The sequence below is a fragment of the Pelophylax lessonae genome (assembly GCF_965119305.1).
Source record: "Pelophylax lessonae genome assembly, chromosome: 1".
Classification (NCBI taxonomy): domain Eukaryota; kingdom Metazoa; phylum Chordata; class Amphibia; order Anura; family Ranidae; genus Pelophylax; species Pelophylax lessonae.
The window spans coordinates 651,488,088-651,506,128 of NC_138768.1; the positions used below are offsets into that span (position 1 = coordinate 651,488,088).

Below are 18,041 nucleotides of genomic sequence, written 5' to 3' on the forward strand. Positions count from 1 at the left end.
GAGAGATGGCTCCTCCCTCTCCTCATCAGGAAACACCCCATCCACCAGATTTTAAAAGGAGGCTTCTCCCACCATTCATCAGTTTGTAGAAGAGTACCTCCGGCCCATGCTGGAACACATAAACAGATATGGTTAATCACAGCAATACATTTTATACAATAGGGCGGGATCCTCCTGCTGTCCTGAAAGACTATTGGAAAACAAGTTACCGGTAAGTCTAACTTGAATTTTCCCTAAAACGTCTTTCAGGACAGCACCTTAGAGAGGATTATCGAGACTTACTCAATTTAGGGAGGGACCACAGCTTGCAGGACCTTTCTGCCAAAAGCCTGATCTTCAGCTGCCAAAAGGTCCAACCTATAGTGTCTTGCAAATGTAAAGTAGCTTGACCACGTAGCCGCTTTGCAGATCTGATCTGGAGTGGCACCAGCTTTCTCTGCCCATGTAGTGGCTAACGCTCTAGTAGAGTGAGCTCTGATCCCCTGTGGGGGAGACAATTTCATTTGGGAGTAAGCCTCTGAAATAGCGGATCTGAGCCATCTGGCTATTGATCCTTTTGATGCCTGGCGACCTTTTTTGTTGCCAGAGAAAAAAAAAAAAAAGAGAGTTTGATGATCTAAACTCTTTAGTAACCTCCAAGTAGTGTATAAGAACCCTTCTTACATCTAGGTAGTGAAAGCTTTCTTCCTTATCTCCTGATGGATTAGGGCAGAAGGTAGGTAACACAATTTCTTGTGAGCGGTTTCTCGTTGAAGCTACTTTTGGGAGAAACCCTGGATCCGTCTTGAGAATTATCCTGTCTGGATATATGGACAAGAAAGTTTCGATAGCTGATAAAGCATGTAATTCACTGATTCTTCTTGCTGATGTTATTGCCACCAAGAAGACCGTCTTGAGGGTAAGGTTTTTTAGTGTAACCGTTTCTAGTGGTTCAAAAGGTTCCTTTGTGAAGGCCTGAAGGACCACCGACAAATCCCATTTGGGGAAGCTTCTGACAGGCACTGGTCTGGAGCGGGTAAGGGCCCTGAAGAATCTGATGATTAAAGATTCTGAAGAAATGGGCCTTTCCAAGAATACCCCGAGGGCTGTAACTTGTACCTTGAGGGTACTTACTGCCAAACCTTTTCCTGCGCCCTCCTGTAGGAACTCCAAAATTGAAGTAATACTGTTCAATTTTTGATCTTTCGATTCACACCAGGTATTATATGTCTTCCAAACTTTTGCATATATATTCCTTGTGACTTTTTTCCTACTGGAAAGTAGAGTAGCAATTAATGCGTCTGAAAATCCTTTCCTTTTCAGCAGTTGCTCCTCAGATACCAGGCGGTGAGCTTTAGCTTTTCCACTTCTGGATGATAGACTGGACCTTGAAGCAGTAGGTCTTGACGAAGAGGGAGCTGAAAAGCAGGTTTGACTGATAGTTGAAGGACAGTCGAAAACCAAACCCTTTTGGGCCAATAAGGTGTGATCAGGATCACTGAGGCTCTTTCCATTTGGATTTTTCTTAATACCAACGGAATGAGCTGGAAGGGGGGGAAGGCATACCCCAACCTGAACCTCCAGGGATGTGCCAGGGAATCTACTCCCAGAGAGTTGTCGTTTCTGTGGAGTGAGAAGTAAAGTGGAAGTTTTGCGTTTTCTTTCGTTGCAAACAGATCCACCTCTGGCTTTCCCCAAGTCTTGGTTATCAACATGAAGACTTCTGGGTTCAAGCTCCATTCTGCTTCTCGGATCTTCTGCCTGCTTAAATAATCCGCCACACTGTTTAGTGTACCTTTTAGGTGGATTGCTGACAAGGAAAGTAACTGCCTTTCCGCCCATTGCAGAATTTCCGTTGCCAAAAGCTGTAGGGTTTTGCTTCTTGTGCCCCCTTGCTTGTTTAGATATGCCACTGTAGTGGCGTTGTCTGAAAGGACTTGAACATGAGTCCCCTGAAGATTTTGAGAGAAGGCAGTTAGGGCTAGGCCGACTGCCTTTAATTCCTTCCAATTTGAGGATTTTCTTGTCTCGGTCTGAGACCAAACCCCCTGTGCCAGGTTTTGGTTCCAGTGGGCTCCCCACCCCCACCTGCTGGCATCCGTTGTTAACCTCTGGTCTGCCGGGAAGGACCAGGCCAAACCCTGAGACAAGGTTATCCGATTTCTCCACCACCAAAGGGACCTCTTGACCTTGGTGGGGATTTTTACCTTTAAGTCCAAAGTCTCTGGATTGTGATCCCAGATTCTGAGGAGGAAATATTGGAGTGGTCGAAAATGCAGCCTTGCCCATTGGACAGCTGGAATTGATGCAGTCAGGTTTCCAAGGACTGACATGATCTCTCTGATCGACCACCACTGATTTGTTTGTAGCCTTGCTACCAAATTCTGTATTTTGACCTGTTTGTCTTCTGGTAGGAAGATTCTTTGTTCCACAGAGCATAACTGAAACCCTAGGAACTGAACCCGCTGAGCCGGTGTGAGATTCGATTTCTTGATGTTCACTATCCATCCCAGAGCTTCTAGATGACCTCTTGCCTTGTGCAGGTCCTCTTGAAGTTTTTCCTTTGACGGGGCAAAGAAAAGCAGGTCGTCCAGGTAAGGCACCACAGAGATTCCCTGAAGGCGGAGGGGAGCTAGACACTCTGCCATTACCTTCGTAAAAATACGAGGGGAGGATGATAGCCCGAAAGGGAGTGCTTTGAATTGGATATGGAGCATTTCCTTTCCCAGATTTACTGCCAACCTTAGGAATCTCTGTGAGTGAGGGGCAATAGGGATATGTAGGTAAGCATCCCTTAAGTCGATTGATGCCATGAAGCATCCTTTTGTTAACAGGGTTCTGACTGTAAGAATTGAGTCCATTCGAAACTTTTTGTACAGAACTGACCTGTTTAATGGTTTCAGATTCAGTATAAGACGAAAATCCCCCGATGGTTTCTTTATCAAAATTATGTGGGAATAAAATCCCTGATGTTGTTCCTCCACTGGAACTGGACAGACAACTCCCTGTCGCCTCAGGCCCTTTAACAGGTCCATCATAGCCAGGGCTTTTTCTGCACCTCTTGGGAGGTTTGTGACAAAGAACCTTTCGGGTGGCGTCTCTGAAAACTCTATGTTGTAGCCTTGGGACAGCATACCCAGAATGTATTGATTTTCTGTTATGGCTGCCCAATAGGGGAGGAATTCCCTCAATCTTCCTCCCACCGGCAATGTCTTGTCATTGTGTTTTGTTGGTTGACACAGGAGGATGGAAGAGAACACCTCCTTTCCCTTTGGGTTTTTGTGTCGACCAGTTTCTTCTCTTCTCCTGGGGTCTGCTATTTTGCTGAGCTTTTTGAGGTCGAAAAAGCTTCTTTGCTGCCTGTTTCTTCTTCACAGGAAAAGACTTCTTTTTGTCTGCTGTTCTATCTAGAACAGAGTCTAGCCCAGGCCTGAATAGTAGATCCCCTTGAAAAGGAAGTCCACACAGCTTATTTTTAGAAGCTGTATCTCCAGGCCATGTCTTTAACCAAAGAGCCCTTCTGGCTGAGTTGGATAAAGCTGCAGATCTTGCTGTCATCTTCACTGACTCTGCTGAAGCGTCAGCAATGAAGGCTATGGCCGTGGAGAGCGTGGAAAAGGAATCCAAAATTTCCCGTTTAGGTGAGTCTGCTGTGATGTGTGCTTTTAGCTGGCTAAGCCAGTATTCCAAATTCCTGGACACACAGGTTACTGCCATGGCAGGTTTCAGACTCCCCATGATGGATTGCCAGGATCTCTTAAGTTGCTGGTCCATCTTCTTATCCATGGGATCCCTCAGTATTCCCATGTCTTCAAATGCTAGGTCTGTTGACCTAGAAACCTGGGAGAAGGCTGCATCAATCTTTGGCATCTTATTCCAGGGAGCTCCTGGGTCCTCATCAAAAGGAAATCGCCTTTTAAAGGCTTTAGGGAAGAAGGTTTTCTTTTCCGGATCAGACCACTCATGTTTTATTGCATCTGAGATGGTCTGATGCACTGGGAAGATACGGCCCTTAGGCTCTTCCAAGCCTGCATACATTTTGTCATGTAGGGACAGTTCCTTCTTTTCCTCCTCTAGACCCAGGGTGATGTAAACTGCCCTCAGGAGACCATCCACTTGCTCTAAGGATAGTTTGTATTTAGTGGGCCTGTGTGCCCCTCCCTCCTCTTCTTCCTCTGAATCCTCCTTGGAATGTGAGGGGGAATTATCTCCTTGGGTGGAAGGAACCCCTTCTGTCCCCACCGAAGGAAGCAATTGTGAACCCTGAGAGGACAGTGAGGCTGATGGCTGACTCAGGGCAGGGTCCTGTAGGGATGACCGAAAAGATTGGATGGTAGCATCCAATTCCTTCCTTACAGATGCGACTAAATCGCCACAAACTGTAGATGCTTCTTCCTTTACTAGAGCATCAATACATCCCTGGCAAAGTGTCTTTTTCCAACTTTCCGACAACTTTGCTTTGCATGAAGGACACTTTCTCTTGAAAACAGTTTCAGAGCTTTTAGCCTGGAAGACATGAATGGGAAAACATACACATGCTTCTTAAAAGTCAGCCTGATTCTCAGGGCCACCAAAGGTGCACAGAAAGACATTTAAAGGGAAGTCCCATGTGCCCTGACAGGCCCCCAGCCACCGGGGGGAAAGATAAAAGGGATGGAGAGAGACCCCACAGTAAGATAGGCCATATAAAGATACCCCTTACCTGGGCCTTACTGGTGCCTGTGCCTGTCCCACTCGCTGAAGAAGCTTCCATCGCTTGGCAGCGGTATCACCCGTGGCTTCGGTACCGGTTCCGGAGACCAAAGCGCACCTGCACTGGACCGGATCCGGAATAAGGCACCAGCTTGCTCCTCCCTTCTTCCTCTGCGTCCGGCGGAAATGACGCCATACGCCCCCTGCAGAACGCTGCCCTTTCCGGAACCTCACTTCCGGTCCGGACGAGCGTCACTCGATCCGGAGAAATGGCGGCAAATTTGAAAAAAAAAGGCGGCGGAAACCTAAGAAAAATCGTTCCGCTCCTCCAAGATGCCTTCCCAGGGCTGTGCTCTGCGGGGTCTTGACTCAGCCTAGAGCACTGAAGAGGAAGAAGGAGCCCATGCACTGCAGTCGGTCGCGTGAATGGGAGAAGCAATCGTCTCCAAAAAAGGGTAGGTGGACGTAGGAAGCCCGGTCTCTCAGGATAGCACCTTAAGAGCCCAGCTCCCCACAGAGGTGTTCCTCGGCCGGAGGAAACACAAAAACTGATGAATGGTGGGAGAAGCCTCCTTTTAAAATCTGGTGGATGGGGTGTTTCCTGATGAGGAGAGGGAGGAGCCATCTCTCTAAGGTGCTGTCCTGAAAGACGTTTTAGGGAAAATAGGGTTTCCATCCGTCCGGATTTCACGGACAGGATCGGATACGGATGGCAGTGGGTGTCAGCGGACATGTCACCGCTGACATCCGCTGCCCCATAGAGCTGCATGGAGGATCCGATCAGATCTACCTAAAAAACTGACAGGCGGATCTGATCGGATCAGTTTTTTCATCCACTCAGTGACTTTTTTTTTTTAAACAGACACAGATGAACTTTTGGAGGGTCCGTTCCGTATGTCTGTTTTTCATCCATCTGTTTGCGGATGAAAAACGGACATAATGTATGTCTATGGGATTGCGGATGTCAGCAGATGACTGTGCCTGTGTAATCTTGAGATCTATGGACCTCAAGTCGCACCAAAGTAGTTCAGGGATTACTTTGAAGTTGCACAGAGATGAATAGCACTCATTGGAAATCATGGGGTACGACTTGTCATGCAACTTTGCAGTCCCAAGCCACAGCACAAGTGGCACAAGTGTGAAAGGAGCCTTACCTGGAATGAATCTGTATATATACACATAAATGTATATATTAGAAGATGAACATGTGGAAAAAAACCCCAGCCATCACACCATGCTCTATGATGACATCATCATTAACAATGCAAGGTTACCAAAGCACAGCATGAGAAGCTTGAAAGTGTATTTCAACTTTTCAAATTTGAGGACCGGCATCCAATTCACATAACATGTGAATGTGACCGACTCTCAATGGAGCTGGTTCACACATGTCAGACGGCCGCGGTGCGGTTTTGGGTCCGGTTCAGATTAGATTAGACTAGATTTTCACCTGAACCGGTGAACAGAAACGCACCTAACTCCGGACTGCAAACTGCATGTGAGCCCAGCCTCATCAGTGTTCCCTCACTTATGTTCTGAAGTCACATATACTCAACTAAAGCCTGGTACACACTATTATTATTTTTGTTGTGCAGCACACAGAGGTACGGATAGGAGATTATCAAATCCCAGGACCAGTGAAGCGCTTTCCTGCTGCCTAACAGAACAAGATGCAATCCGCTGCAGAAGTGGGAGCAGAATAGGAACCATGCTGTGTACTAAGAGGGGTAGAGAGCCTGGCATGCTGGGGGGTAGTGTAGTAGCATACTGGGGGGGGGGGGGAGGTAGTGTAGTAGCATACTGAGGGGGGGGGGTAGTGTAGTAGCATACTGAGGGGGGGGGGAGGTAGTGTAGTAGCATACTGAGGGGGGGGGGGAGGTAGTGTAGTAGCATACTGAGGGGGGGGGGGGGAGGTAGTGTAGTAGCATACTGAGGGGGGGGGGGGTTGTGTAGTAGCATACTGAGGGGGGGGGGGTAGTGTAGTAGCATACTGAGGGGGGGGGGAGGTAGTGTAGTAGCATACTGAGGGGGGGGGGTAGTGTAGTAGCATACTGAGGGGGGGGGAGGTAGTGTAGTAGCATACTGAGGGGGGGGGAGGTAGTGTAGTAGCATACTGAGGGGGGGGGGGAGGTAGTGTAGTGTAGTAGCATACTGGGGGGGGTAGTGTAGTAGCATACTGAGGGGGGGGGGAGGTAGTGTAGTAGCATACTGAGGGGGGGGGTTGTGTAGTAGCATACTGAGGGGGGGGGGGGGAGGTAGTGTAGTAGCATACTGAGGGGGGGGGAGGTAGTGTAGTAGCATACTGAGGGGGGGGGAGGTAGTGTAGTAGCATACTGAGGGGGGGGGGAGGTAGTGTAGTAGCATACTGAGGGGGGGGGAGGTAGTGTAGTGTAGTAGCATACTGAGGGGGGGGGGTAGTGTAGTAGCATACTGAGGGGGGGGAGGTAGTGTAGTAGCATACTGAGGGGGGGGGGAGGTAGTGTAGTAGCATACTGAGGGGGGGAGGTAGTGTAGTAGCACACTGGGGGGAGGTGCTAGTGTAGTAGCACACTGGGGGGGGAAGGTGCTAGTGTAGTAGCACACTGGGGGGGGAAGGTGCTAGTGTAGTAGCACACTGGGGGGGGGGAAGGTGCTAGCGTAGTAGCACACTGGGGGGGTGCTAGTGTAGTAGCACACTGGGGGGGGTGGTAGTGTAGTAGCACACTGGGGGGGGGGTAGTGTAGCAGCACACTGGGGGGGGTGGTAGTGTAGTAGCACCACACTGGGGAGGGGGGGGGGTGGTAGTGTAGTAGCACACTGGGGGGGGGGGTGAGGTGCTAGTTTAGTAGCACACTGGGGGGGGGGGAGGTGGTACTGTAGTAGCACACGGGGGGGGTGTTCCTTGTAGTACTAGGCCAGCCTGGTCACCAGTCCCCCCCAGCCCAGAACTTATTATGCAGCTCCCTATGGATGTATGCTGCTGAGGAGTCGCAGTGTTGCCCCAGGCTGGGTTCTGCACACATGGCTCTCCCCTCCCCCCCCCTTTCCTGGGTTGGAGCCCCACTTTCCCCGGCTCACCCTCCAGCCATACAAGGATGAGGTGCACACCATCCTCTGCCGGGGAAGCCTTGTATTTCTGGGGCTCCCCCGGTGAATGCAGACACCCACCTTCCACCGTCTCCTCCACGTTCTCATCATCGCTCTCCATGGCTTCTTCTTCTTCCTCCGCCGCTGACAAGCAGCAACTTACTGAGCCAGCGTGTGACTCGCAGCGCCCCCTCCCCTCCTGTATAGCGGCACACTGGCGCCCCCAGTGGAAATACGACGCATCTCCCCTGGACCTGTCACTTCAAGTGTCTTATCTGGTCCTGGTGACATCAGCCTGGCATCAGCGTCCAGTCATTTCCTATAATCAGCCATCTCCATCACTTCTACAAAGTTTGCAGAGGACTGGAGCATCTTACTTGGTGACATTTTTTTTAACCACCTCAATACTGGGCACTTTCACCCCCTTCCATCCCAGACCGATTTCAGCTTTCAGGGCTCTCACACTTTGAATGACAATTGCTCAGGCATGCTACACTGTACCCAAATGAAATTTGTATCATTTCGTTTACACAAATAGAGCTTTCTTTTGGCGGTATTTATTTACCACTGGGTTTTTTTTTTTGGTTTGCGATATAAGCAGGAAAAGAGCGAAAATGTTGAAAAAAAAACAATATTTTCTACTTTCTGTTTCAAAAGAAATCCCATAAAATCACATTTCGTCATAAATTTAGGCCAGAATGTATTCTGCTACATGTCTTTGGTTAAAAAAAAACCTGATGTATAATAATAGGTTTGTGTGAAAGTTATAGAGTCTACAAGCTAGCCGAAGGATCATTGGAAATTAACCACTTTGCCACTGAGTACCGTAGTACTACTGCGGCAAAGTGGCTCGTTATCGTCTGACGACGTAGACCTACGTCGTCAGACACTCCCCCTTGTGGGCGGCGCTCGCGCGCCGCCGGAGGCTCGCTCCCGCTGTATTCAGTCACAGCGGGAGTTGGGCCAGGGGAGGAACGGCGGCGATCGCCGCTGCTCTGCCCCGATCGTCGGGGATCTAGTGTGGAGATCCGCCCGCCTGTGTAAACACAAGCGGGCGGATCTCCCAAGTGACAGGGAGTGACAGATCAGAGTGTTCAGCATAGCTGAACACTCCGATCTGTCCCTGGCTCACACAGTCACCTCCCCCCCACACGTCAGTAAGCACCAGACATACATTAACCCCTCCCTCTCCAATAAAATTAACCCCTTCCCTGCCAGTGTCATTTTTACAGTAACAGTGCATATATGTAGCACTGCAGTAATGTCACTGGTACCCCAAAAGTGTCAAAAATGTCAGTCAAGGGTCCGATCTGTCCGTCGCAATGTCGCAGTCCCGCAAAAAAAATCGCAGATCGCCGCCATTACGCGTTAAAAAAAAACACCAAAAATGACAGAAATCTTTCCCTTTGTTAGTAAACGCAATAAATTTTTGCGCAAACCAATCAAAATACGCTTATTGTGAATTTTTTTACCAAACATATGTAGCAGAAAACAAATTGGCCAAAAATTTAAAAAAATTTTGATTTTTACATTTTTTTTTGGGGGGGAATTTCATATAAAAAAATGTGAAAAATATTGTTGTTTTTTCAAAATTTACGCTTTTTTGTTTATAGCGCAAAAAGTAAAAATTGCAAAGGTGATCAAATACCACCAAAAGAAAGCTCTGTTTGTGGGAAAAAAAGGACGTAAATTTCGTTTGGGTATGGCGTCGCACGACCGCGCAATTGTCAGTTAAAGTCGCACAGTGCCGAATCGCAAAAAGTGGCTCAGACGTAAGACAGCAAAATGCTCTAGTGGTAAAGTGGTTAATGAATCCTGATGTACTGACGGCCTATTTCATTTCTTGAGGCCTTAAAATGTCAGGACAGTACAAATACCCCCCAAATGACCCCTTTTTGTAAATATGACAGTCCAAGGTATTTAGTAAGAGGCATAGTGAGTTTTATGAGGTTGCAATTGTTTGCCCGCAATAGTTTGGGTAATGAAGATTCTTTTTTCCCACAAAATTGTCATATTAACAAGTTATTTCTTACACATGGCATAGATAAATTTGCAGTTACACCCCAAAATATATTCTGCTACTCCTCCTGAGTATGGCGATACCACATGTATGATACTTTTCCACAGCCTGGCCACATACAGAGGCCCAACATCCAAGTAGCACCATCAGGCGTTCTAAAGGCATAAATTACACATTTCATTTCCTAAATACCTATCACATTTTTAAAGGCCCTGGATCACCAGGACAATAGAATTACCCACAAAATTACCCAATTTTGGAAAGAAAACACCCCAATGTATATTCTACGAGGCAGTGGCGGCTGGTGCTCAACATTTTTGGGGGGGCGCAAACAGAAAAATGTAATAGTCATTGCTTTGCGCCAAAAATCGCTGTAAAAAATTGCGTGACTTTGAGGTCGCAAAAGTGTGAAAGGGGCCTTCAGTAATTAAGGTATAGTGTGCCCCCTTTCAATGCAGAGAGACCAGCGTGCCCCCTTTCAATGCAGAGAGACCAGCATGCCCCCTTTCAATGCAGTGACCAGCGTACATGCCCCCTTTCAATGTAGTGACCAGCGTACATGCCCCTTTCAATGCAGTGACCAGCGTACATGCCCCTTTCAATGCAGTGACCAGCATACATGCCACCTTTCAATGTAGTGACCAGCATACATGCCCCCTTAGAATGTAGTGACCAGCATACATGCCCCCTTAGAATGCAGTGATCAGCGTACATGCCCCCTTAGAATGTAGTGACCAGCATACATGCCCCCTTAAAATGTAGTGACCAGCATACATGCTCCCTTAGAATGCAGTGACCAGCGTACATGCCCCCTTAGAATGCAGTGACCAGCATACATGCCACCTTAGAATGCAGTGACCAGCGTACAGCGTATATGCCCCCTTAGAATGTAGTGACCAGCATACATGCCCCCTTAGAATGTAGTGACCAGCATGCATGCCCCCTTAGAATGCAGTGACCAGCGTACATGCCCCCTTCAATGCAGTGTTCCCCCCCGAGACCAGTGCACTTACCTGGAGCCCTGGAGCAGCTGCGACGGCACCTTCTCTCCAGTGTCCCGGCGGCGGCTTCAATCCCCCGGCGTCTCCACAAGTCCTCTTGCTCCCGCCTCCTCCTCAGCCAATGGCATGGGGTTTGCCTTGCGGCCAATCAGGAAGCGCGTATTGGACGCCCTCCCTGATTGGCCAGCAGGAGAATCCGTGTGACAATAGCAAATTTTCATTCGCTGTTGTCACATAATGGGTGGGCTCGGGACGCACTGCTCTGCGCCCCGGGTCCACCCTTTGCATCGCCCTATTAGAGCCTCTGGCTCTAATCAGGTGATGCAAAAAAAAAAAAACCCATTGAGCTCCATGCATTGGTTTGGGGGGGTGGCGCCCCTGCACCCCCAACGCACCGGCCGCCACTGCTACGAGGCATGGTGAGTCTTTTCAACATGTTATTTTTTCCACAAGTTTTTGGAAAATGTGGAAAAAAAATGAAAACTTATTTTATAACACAAAGTTGTCATTTTTTTTAAAATATTTCTAACACATAGATAGCATGTACATACTAAGAATGACACCCTAAAATACATTCTACTACTCCTGAGTATGGTGATACCACATGTGTGAGACTTTGCCACAGAATGGCCACATACATAGGCCCAACATCCAAGTAGCACCTTCCGGCTTCTAACACATAGCATGTACATACAAAGAATTACTCCCCAAAATACATTCTGCTGAGCAAAGGGTAAAAAATAAAAGATTACCTGTGGTTTTAGCAGGCAGGAATACTGTCCCAGCACAGGAAAAGCATTGATCCAGACAGCCAACAGAAATGTCCAGGAACTGTCCAGCCAGCAGGCAGAGATATGCCAAAGTATTGGCTCTGGCAGTAGTTCAGGTAGCAGGCATAGGCATGGTCAGTTCAGGTGGCAGGCAGAGGCATAGCCAGTTCAAGTGGCAGGTAGAGGCATGGCAGTTCAGGTGGCAGCAGGCAGCACTTTAAGGCTTAGGGCCTTGGTCAGATAAGACCTGAGGACAGGGGTAGAGGCTTCTCCCACCCAAATCTTGTTGAAGCCTCTGAGTCTCCAGACCGTAATCTGAGAAAACCCAGAGAAAATTTTTTTCTCCACTTGGAAAATCTTTTCTTGAGCCCCTCACATACAGTATCTCACAAAAGTGAGTAATCCCTTCACATTTTTGCAAATATTTTATTATACCTTTTCATGTGACAACACTGAAGAAATTACATTTTGCTACAATGTAAAGTAGTGAGTGTACAGCTTGTATAACAGTGTAAATTTGCTGTCCCCTCAAAATAACTCAACACACAGCCGTTAATGTCTAAACCACTGGCAACAAAAGTGAGTACACCCCTGAGTGAATATGTCCAAACTGAGGCCCAATTAGCCATTTTCCCTCCATGGTGTCATGTGACTCAATAGTGTTACAAGGTCTCAGGTGTGAATGGGGAGCAGGTGTGGTAAATTTGTTGTTATCACTCTCACTCTTTCACACTGGTCACTGGAAGTTCAACATGGCACCTCATTGCAAAGAACTCTCTGAGGATCTGAAAAAAAAGAATTGTTGTTCTACATAAAGATGGCCTAGGCTATAAGAAGATTGCCAAGACCCTAAAACTGAGCTGCAGCATGGCGGTCAAGACTATACAGCAGTTTAGCAGGACAGGTTCCACTCAGAACAGGCCTCGCCATGGTGGACAAAAGAAGTTGGGTGCACGTGTTCAGCGTCATATCCAGAGGTTGTCTTTGGGAAATAGACGTATGAGCGCTGCCAGCATTGCTGCAGAGGTTGAAGGGGTGGGGGGTCAACCTGTCAGTGCTCAGACCATACACCGCACACTGCATCAAACTGGTCTGCATGGCTGTCGTCCCAGAAGGAAGCCTCTTCTAAACATGATGCATAAGAAAGCCTGCAATCAGTTTGCTGAAGACAAGCAGACTAAGGACATGGATTACTGGAACCATTGTCTGTGGTCTGATGAATCCAAGATAAACTTATTTGGTTCAGATGGTGTCAAGCATGTGTGGCGGCAACCAGGCGAGCAGTACAAAGAAAAGTGTGTCTTGCCTACAGTCAAGCATGGTGGTGGGAGTGTCATGGTCTGGGGCTGCATGAGTGCTGCTGGCACTGGGGAGCTACAGTTCATTGAGGGAACCATGAATGGCAACAGAACATGATCCCCCTCCCTTTGGAGACTGGGCCGCAGGGCAGTATTCCAACATGATAATGACCCCAAACACACCTCCAAGATGACCACTGACTTGCTAAAGAAGCTGAGTGTAAAGGTGATGGACTGGCCAAGCATGTCTCCAGACCTAAACCCTAATGAGCATCTCTGGGGCATCCTCAAACAGACTGTGGAGGAGCGCAAGGTCTCTAACATCAACCAGCTTCGTGATGTCATAATGGAGGAGTGGAAGAGGACTCCAGTGGCAACCTGTGAAGCTCTGGTGAACTCCATGCCCAAGAGGGTTAAGGCAGTGCTGGAAAATAATGGTGGCCACACAAAATATTGACACTTTGGGCCCAGTTTGGACATTTCCACTTAGGGGTGTACTCAACTTTTGTTGCCAGCAGTTTAGACATTAATGGCTGTGTGTTGAGTTATTTTGAGTAGACAGCAAATTTACATTGTTATACAAGCTGTACACTCACTACTTTACATTGTTGCAAAGTGTCATTTCTTCAGTGTTGTCACATGAAAAGATATAATAAAATATTTACAAAAATTTTGCGGAGTGTTCTCAATTTGTGAGATACTGTAAATACCAGATTCGCTTTAAAGCAAAACTATCATAAATTAAAAAAATACTACATTTAAAGTTTTTGCTGCAATATTTACCTTCATCCTGGAGTTGTCCCGTGCAGTACTTCTTTTTTACCACCATACTTGGTGATCTGGGTTGAATGATTACCACACAAAAGTCTATGAGACTGGGCAGTGAAGAAGAACACAGTGATGAGTTCTTCTCTCTGTCACTCTGCTTTCTCTTGCTATGAGCATGCTTCATGAGAACACATAAACTGATTGGCTCTTTTTGCTGCATCTTCCTCTCCCTATCTGAGCTCTGCTGCACAAGGACTGCGCAAGGCTGAAAAAAAGGTCAAATTTAGGTACATTTGCTGCTTTCCTTTAAAAATATATTTATTGGTGTATGAATAAATACAGAGCTGCATTGTTTTGTGTTCTAGGAGGCAGCCTGTTCTACAAAAGAGTTGTACTACAGTGGGCCTCAGCATGCACCTGGCACTGGAAGGATGCTGGACTTAAAGAAACTGCTGGAGGAAAATGTGGACCTGTGGATGGTTGCTGGAGAGGTGGGTGCCTTTTGCCTGAAGTTGTGGATTTTGTGCTTTAAAGCGGAGTTCCGGGCACAGAAGTAATTTTTTACTAAACATACCCCCGGGACAGTCAGGGCTAGCACATTCCACAATGGCTAGCCTCTGATCTGTCCCGGTTCGCACTTACCTTTTAGAAGAAATACTTACTTATAAAATTTCTTCCACAGCATTTCCATCTCTCTTGTGGGCAGCTGAAGCCGGCGCGGTCCTCTTCTGTGTCTTCTTCCGCGTCTTCTTGTCCCAGAATGTGCCTGCACCGGCCCCTCTCGTCACTTCCGGTGCGGCGCCGCATTCCTAAACAGCTTCTGGGCATGCCCAGAAGCTGTTTAGCAGGGGAATGCGGCGTCGCCCGGAAATGACGAGCGGGGCCGGTGCCGTCGCATTGATTCCTGGGAGCTATGACGTTCAGACAGGAAGTGACGGGGTGAGCCGCGGCTCCGAGGGAGGAAGTACTCTGAGGTGAGTATCTTCGATCTTCAATTACAAGGTGAGTAAACAAAAAAAAAAAAAAAAATAACTATCCAATTCCTTTTCAGGTTAGGTCTACCTAGCGAAGGGGCACAAAAAAAAAATATAGTTTTTGTGCCTGGAACTCCGCTTTAAAGATGGATACCAAATGTTGCTGTCTGGACTGTAACTGCTCTCAGAGTCTCAGGCAAGCTGTTTGTTTTCTCATAAAAAAATGATGACAGAAAAAAGACCAAGGGGTCCATCAAGTCTGCACATTCTTTTTCTTTCATTAACTTTTTTGTCTGAGAATAGATCTATGTTTGACCCAAGCATGTTTGAAGCCATTTACTGTTGACGGTCTTACTACCTTTGCTAGAAGTCTATTCCAAGCATCAACTACCCTTTCAGTAAACTAATACTTTCTAAGTTTAGTTTTGAACTTTCCTCAAGTTAGTTTAAGGAACATGTCCCCTTGTTCTTGATTTTGGTTTCATATTGAAAAAACTGCCCTCCTGAACCTTATTCACCCCCTTGATAATTTAACAGTTTCAGTCATGTCTTCCCTTTCCTTTCTTTCCTCCAAACTGTACATATTAGGTTCCTAAGGTCGCTCTCGATATGTTTTATCCCCCAAACCTTTTACCATTTTTGTTACCCGTCTCTGAATTTGTTCTATCTTATCAACATCTTTTTGTAAGTGAGGTCTCCAGATCTGGACACAGTATTCTAAATGAGGTCTCACTAAAGATCTATATAGAGCTGGGGTGGGGAACCTTTTTTCTACCAAGGGCCATTTTGATTTTTGTAACATCATTTGGGGGCCGTACAAAATGTATGCATAAATGTAATAGGCATTGCCAGTGGCGTACCAATGGGGGGGGCGGGGGTGCGGCCCGCCCCGGGTGCCACTCACTGGGGGGTGTCAGCCGGTGTCCTGCCCGGTGTGTTCAGAGTCAGACAGATCCCGCAGTGCGAAGGCAGCTGCAGTGGCTGGCAGCTCCTTCAGTCCGTGCTGCTAGTGGGGGGCGGAGCCACGGCGGGAATAAGGGGGCGGAGCCACGGCGGGAATAAGGGGGCGGAGCCGCGGCGGGAATAAGGGGCGGAGCCTCGGCGGGAAGAAGGTGAGTGCCCATTGCAAAAGTGTGTGCTGGATAGGAGGGGGATGGGGCTGCTACATATAGAGGAATTCATCTTTCTCTATTCTTCCTGCAGCTGCCTGCTGAATAACTGATTCTCCTCCTCTCCCTCCTGCAGGAAGAATAGGGAAAGATCAATTCATCTATATGCAGCTGCCCCATCCCCCTCCTATACAACTTCTTTTGCTGGCCCCCCAAAGTTCTTAACCTCCTCCAGTGCTCCTAATCCCTCCCTCAGTGCTTTTAGCCCCTCTCCCCCCAGTGCACTAGACCCCCCCTGTTCTTTAGCCCCCCCCCCATGCTCTTCAACTCCCCACAGTGCTTTCTCCCTCCCCCCTAAGTGCTCCCCGTCCCCCCCAGTGCTCTCCACCCCCCTGATTTTCCTTGCCCACCCCCCTAAGTGCTCCCTGTCCCCCCAGTGCTCTCCACCCCCCTGATTTTCCCTGCTCGCCCCCCAAGTGTTCCCTGTCCCCCCAGTGCTCTCCACCCCCCTGATTTTCCTTGCCCACCCCCCTAAGTGCTCCCTGTCCCTCCAGTGCTCTCCACCCCCCTGGTTTTCCCTGCTCGCCCCCCCAAGTGCTCCCTGTCCCCCCCAGTGCAATCCACCCCCTGCACCTTCCAACCCCCCTACAATGCTTTCCAAACCCTCTCTTAATTCTCTCCAGTTCCCCCACCGTGCCCTTCAGCACCTCCAGTGCTCTCTGCTTCGTCTGTGCTCTCCGGCCCCCCTAGTGCTCTTCTATCTTCTATCATGTCCTCAGCCTCTGAGCATCTCCTGTATCATGTCTGTAGTCTCCGACCATCTCCTGTATCATGTCTGTAGTCTCCGACCATCTCCTGTATCATGTCTGCAGTCTCTGACCATCTCCTGTATCATGTCTGCAGTCTCTGACCATCTCCTGTATCATGTCTGTAGTCTCTGACCATCTACTGTATCATGTCCTCAGTCTCTGACCATCTCCTGTACCATGTCTACAGTCTCTGACCATCTCCTGTATCATGTCTGTAGTCTCTGACCATCTACTGTATCATGTCTGCAGTCTCTGACCATCTCCTGTATCATGTCTGCAGGCTCTGACCATCTCCTGTATCATGTCTGCAGTCTCTGACCATCTCCTGTGTCATGTCTGTAGTCTCTGACCATCTCCTGTATCACGTCTGCAGTCTCTGACCATCTCCTGTGTCATGTCTGTAGTCTCTGAATATCTCCTTTAGCAAGTCTCCAATCTCTTACTCAAACTTAAACACATTGCTAATATTAGCTATCTATCTATGCTGAAGGTAGGACTGTGCAGGGGAGGCAGAGAGTGCAAAAGGGGGAACTGTGATTAGAGAGACGGAGGGCAGACTGCAAGGGGCACTGTGATGGGGGGCTGTGAAATTTGTGCAAAAAATATTCTTGAAAACATTACATTTTTTTGTGGGTGTTTTTACATTTTAAAGTCTTGCCAGATATAGGATCCGCCCCGGGTGCCAAATGCTCTAGGTACGCCACTGGGCATTGCTTTGCGGCAAAAAACGTTGTAAAAAATTGTGTGACTTTGAGGTCACAAAAGTGTGAAAGGGGCCTTCAGTAATCAAGGTATAGTGTGCCCCCTTTCAATGCAGAGTGACCACAGTGTGCCCCCTTTCAATGCAGACTGACCACAGCGTGCCCCCCTTTCAATGCAGACTGACCACAGCGTGCCCCCTTTTCAGTGCAGACTGACCACAGCGTGCCCCCCTTTCAATGCAGACTGACCACAGTGTGCCCCCCTTTCAATGCGGACTGACCACAGCGTGCCCCCTTTCAATGCGGAGTGACCACAGCGTGCCCCCTTTCAATGCGGAGTGACCACAGCGTGCCCCCTTTCAATGTGGAGTGACTACAGCGTGCCCCCTTTCAATGCGGAGTGAGTGACCACAGCGTGCCCCCTTTCAATGCGGAGTGACCACAGCTTGCCCCCTTTCAATGCGGAGTGACCACAGCGTGCCCCCTTTCAATGCGGAGTGACCACAGCGTGCCCCCTTTCAATGTGGAGTGACCACAGCATGCCCCCTTTCAATGCGGAGTGAGTGACCACAGCGTGCCCCCTTTCAATGCGGAGTGACCACAGCGTGCCCCCTTTCAATGCGGAGTGACCACAGCGTGCCCCCTTTCAATGCGGGGTGACCACAGCGTGCCCCCTTTCAATGCGGAGTGAGTGACCACAGCATGCCCCCTTTCAATGCGGAGTGACCACAGCGTGCCCCCTTTCAATGCGGAGTGAGTGACCACAGCGTGCCCCCTTTCAATGCGGAGTGACCACAGCGTGCCCCCTTTCAATGCGGAGTGACCACAGCGTGCCCCCTTTCAATGCGGGGTGA

General features: G+C 48.5%; 1 protein-coding gene across 1 annotated transcript in view; it reads right to left on the minus strand.

Annotated features, from left to right (window-relative positions):
• The window catches only part of SETD7 (SET domain containing 7, histone lysine methyltransferase), a 102,186-nt gene extending 94,259 nt beyond the window's left edge, over window positions 1-7,927 (minus strand). The window contains exon 1 of the mRNA XM_082245884.1: window positions 7,819-7,927. Within this exon, the coding sequence (XP_082102010.1) occupies window positions 7,819-7,858 (40 nt within the window). The 5' untranslated portion in view covers window positions 7,859-7,927. The remainder of the gene's footprint in view (window positions 1-7,818) is intronic.
• Window positions 7,928-18,041: the final 10,114 nt, after the last annotated feature.